The sequence below is a fragment of the Chaetura pelagica genome, unplaced genomic scaffold (genome assembly GCF_000747805.2).
Source record: "Chaetura pelagica isolate M959 unplaced genomic scaffold, ChaPel_1.0 scaffold585, whole genome shotgun sequence".
NCBI classification, from domain to species: domain Eukaryota; kingdom Metazoa; phylum Chordata; class Aves; order Apodiformes; family Apodidae; genus Chaetura; species Chaetura pelagica.
The window spans coordinates 980,780-982,932 of NW_009953404.1; the positions used below are offsets into that span (position 1 = coordinate 980,780).

A 2,153-nucleotide genomic window follows, 5' to 3' on the forward strand; every position below is an offset into this window, starting at 1 on the left:
TCCCCCCCCCAGCCCCTGCGGCTGGCGCTGACAGAGCGGGGCCAGTGCCGCGTCCAGCACCTGCGCTTCGCCTCCATCCTGGAGATGCTGCAGCACTTCCATCGCTACCCCATCCCGCTGGAGTGCGGGGCAGCCTGCGACGTCCGGCTCTCCAGCTACGTCGTCGTCCTGCCCCAAGGTAAAAGGTGGCACAGAGGGATGGGGACATTCCTGTGGGGTGCAGGGAGGGGGGGTCCTGTCCTGGTGGGAGGGTCCCCCAGGGTGTATGTGGATGCTCCAGGGGTTGGGCAGAGCTGGGTCCTTTGGCCACAAGCCAAGTTGGGAGGATGAAGGGGGGGGAGGGGATGGGAGCAGGATGTGCCTCCATCCCAGCCTTGGAACCCACCCAGGAGCATCCCACCCACCGGCCGCCTCTCCGCTCCCCCCGCAGCTCCCGGCTCCACCAGCACCGTCCCCCTCCCCCTGCCTGTTCCCAGCTGGAGCCCCGAATTCAGCCTCGACCCTGCCGGCCCCTCCTGCCCCGAGACCCCGCCGGGTCCCCCACCGGAGCAGATCTTCCACCTGGTGCCATCACCAGCCGAGCTGGTGCAGACCCTCCGGCCCAGCGGGGCAGCCCCAGCCCCCGGCCCCCGGCACCGCGATTCGGACTACGAGGGGGACGCTCCGGGCCGGGGCCACGTCCGCGCCATCGACAACCAGTACACGCCGCTCTGACCGGCACCGGGATGCACTTTCGGGTGGAGAAATCCTGGACACCTTCCAGGTACCCCATCAAGAGAAAGAATGTACCTAGTTTCTTCCTTCTGGTTAGGGACGATGATTATTTTTTTTAATTATTATTATTTTTTTTCCAAGGAAGGGGGTAATTTCTCACTCCAGTACGGGTGTGCTCCCTCTCTTCGGCCTGTTGAAGGGCCTTTTATCTTTATTTTTTTTCGTTGTTATTATTCAAGCTTTCCTGTTACTGTTTACACGCGCCGCTCCCGCCTGGAGCCCCGCGTGCCCAGCGTCGCGCCGGGGGCTCCCCTGCCCATCCCTGCCACCACAGCAGAGGAACCAAGGTCTCGTGTCACACCCATAGAGTTGGAGAAAGGGAAGGAAAAACAAAAATAGGTTATAAATCCGTCAACCAGTTGCTGCTCGAGGCTCCTGGCCCAGCACGTGCTGCCGCTGCCAAAGCCTCCAGCAAACCCCAGCCTGCCGGAGCTGAGCTCCTGCAGCAGGTGAAGACGATGATCGTGATCAGAATTTGGGCTTTATTTTTAGATAAGGCGAAAAAAACTGGCTTTTCTTGCTCTTCTGCTCTAACCTTGCACAGCTGCAGTCACTCCCTGCACCAGCCAGAGGAATCCATCATGGGCTTTGCTTACTGAGACGTGAACACTAACTGTGAGTTTTTCCCCCCCACGCAATTTTTGTACCTCGCCCACCCTGTTCTCACTCCCCTTCCCCCTGCTGTGTTCCCAGGAGTTTGGGGGTATTTGAAGCTCTGCAGGCAAGGGGGTGCCATGGGTGTGGGCCTCCCCAGCTGGAGGAAAAGCCTTTCCCAACCTGACCACTTCCCCCCTCCCCCCGAGCCCACATCAGGGCTGGACACCCCAATGTGCCTTAGGTGGAGGAGGCCAGTGGGTCAGCACCTCAATGGCCGTAATTACACACACCGTGCTAATTACACACACACCAGCTTGTCCCAGGAACACCATTGCTTGCACAGGGAGTTGCACACCAAGTGAGACTGTAGACACCACCGTAATTCCCGTGGGAACACTGTTGCAATCCAGCAATTCCCCAGGGCTCACTGTCCCCCCATCCCTGGCCAAGGCTCCCATGCAAGAGGCTGGGAGCACGGCCGTGTCCCGGTGGATCAGCAGTGTCCCAGTGGATCAGCAGTGTCCCAGTGGATCAGCCATGTCCCGGTGGATCAGCTGTGTCCCGGTGGATCAGCTGTGTCCCAGTGGATCAGCCATGTCCCAGGGTGCCGCGGTACCTGCCGGTGGGGGCGGCCGCGCCGAGAGGAACCACTACTTAGAAGCTGCAGTTATTTTAAGAATAAGGAAGGAGCTGGAGCTCTTGCGACATGCAGGAGGGGATGTTCACACCACTCAACTTCCAGATTTCTCAGCACAGCTTTCCCCGGGATTTTGGATGCAAAT

General features: G+C 59.9%; 1 protein-coding gene across 1 annotated transcript in view; it reads left to right on the forward strand.

Annotated features, from left to right (window-relative positions):
• SH2B3 (SH2B adaptor protein 3) overlaps positions 1–714 on the forward strand; it is a gene marked incomplete at its 5' end in the record, with an annotated part of 20,710 nt that extends 19,996 nt beyond the window's left edge. The window contains 2 exons of the mRNA XM_009998453.1: positions 13–178; positions 431–714. Coding sequence (XP_009996755.1) covers positions 13–178; positions 431–714 — 450 coding nt within the window. The remainder of the gene's footprint in view (positions 1–12; positions 179–430) is intronic.
• Between the last annotated feature and the right edge of the window lie 1,439 nt (positions 715–2,153).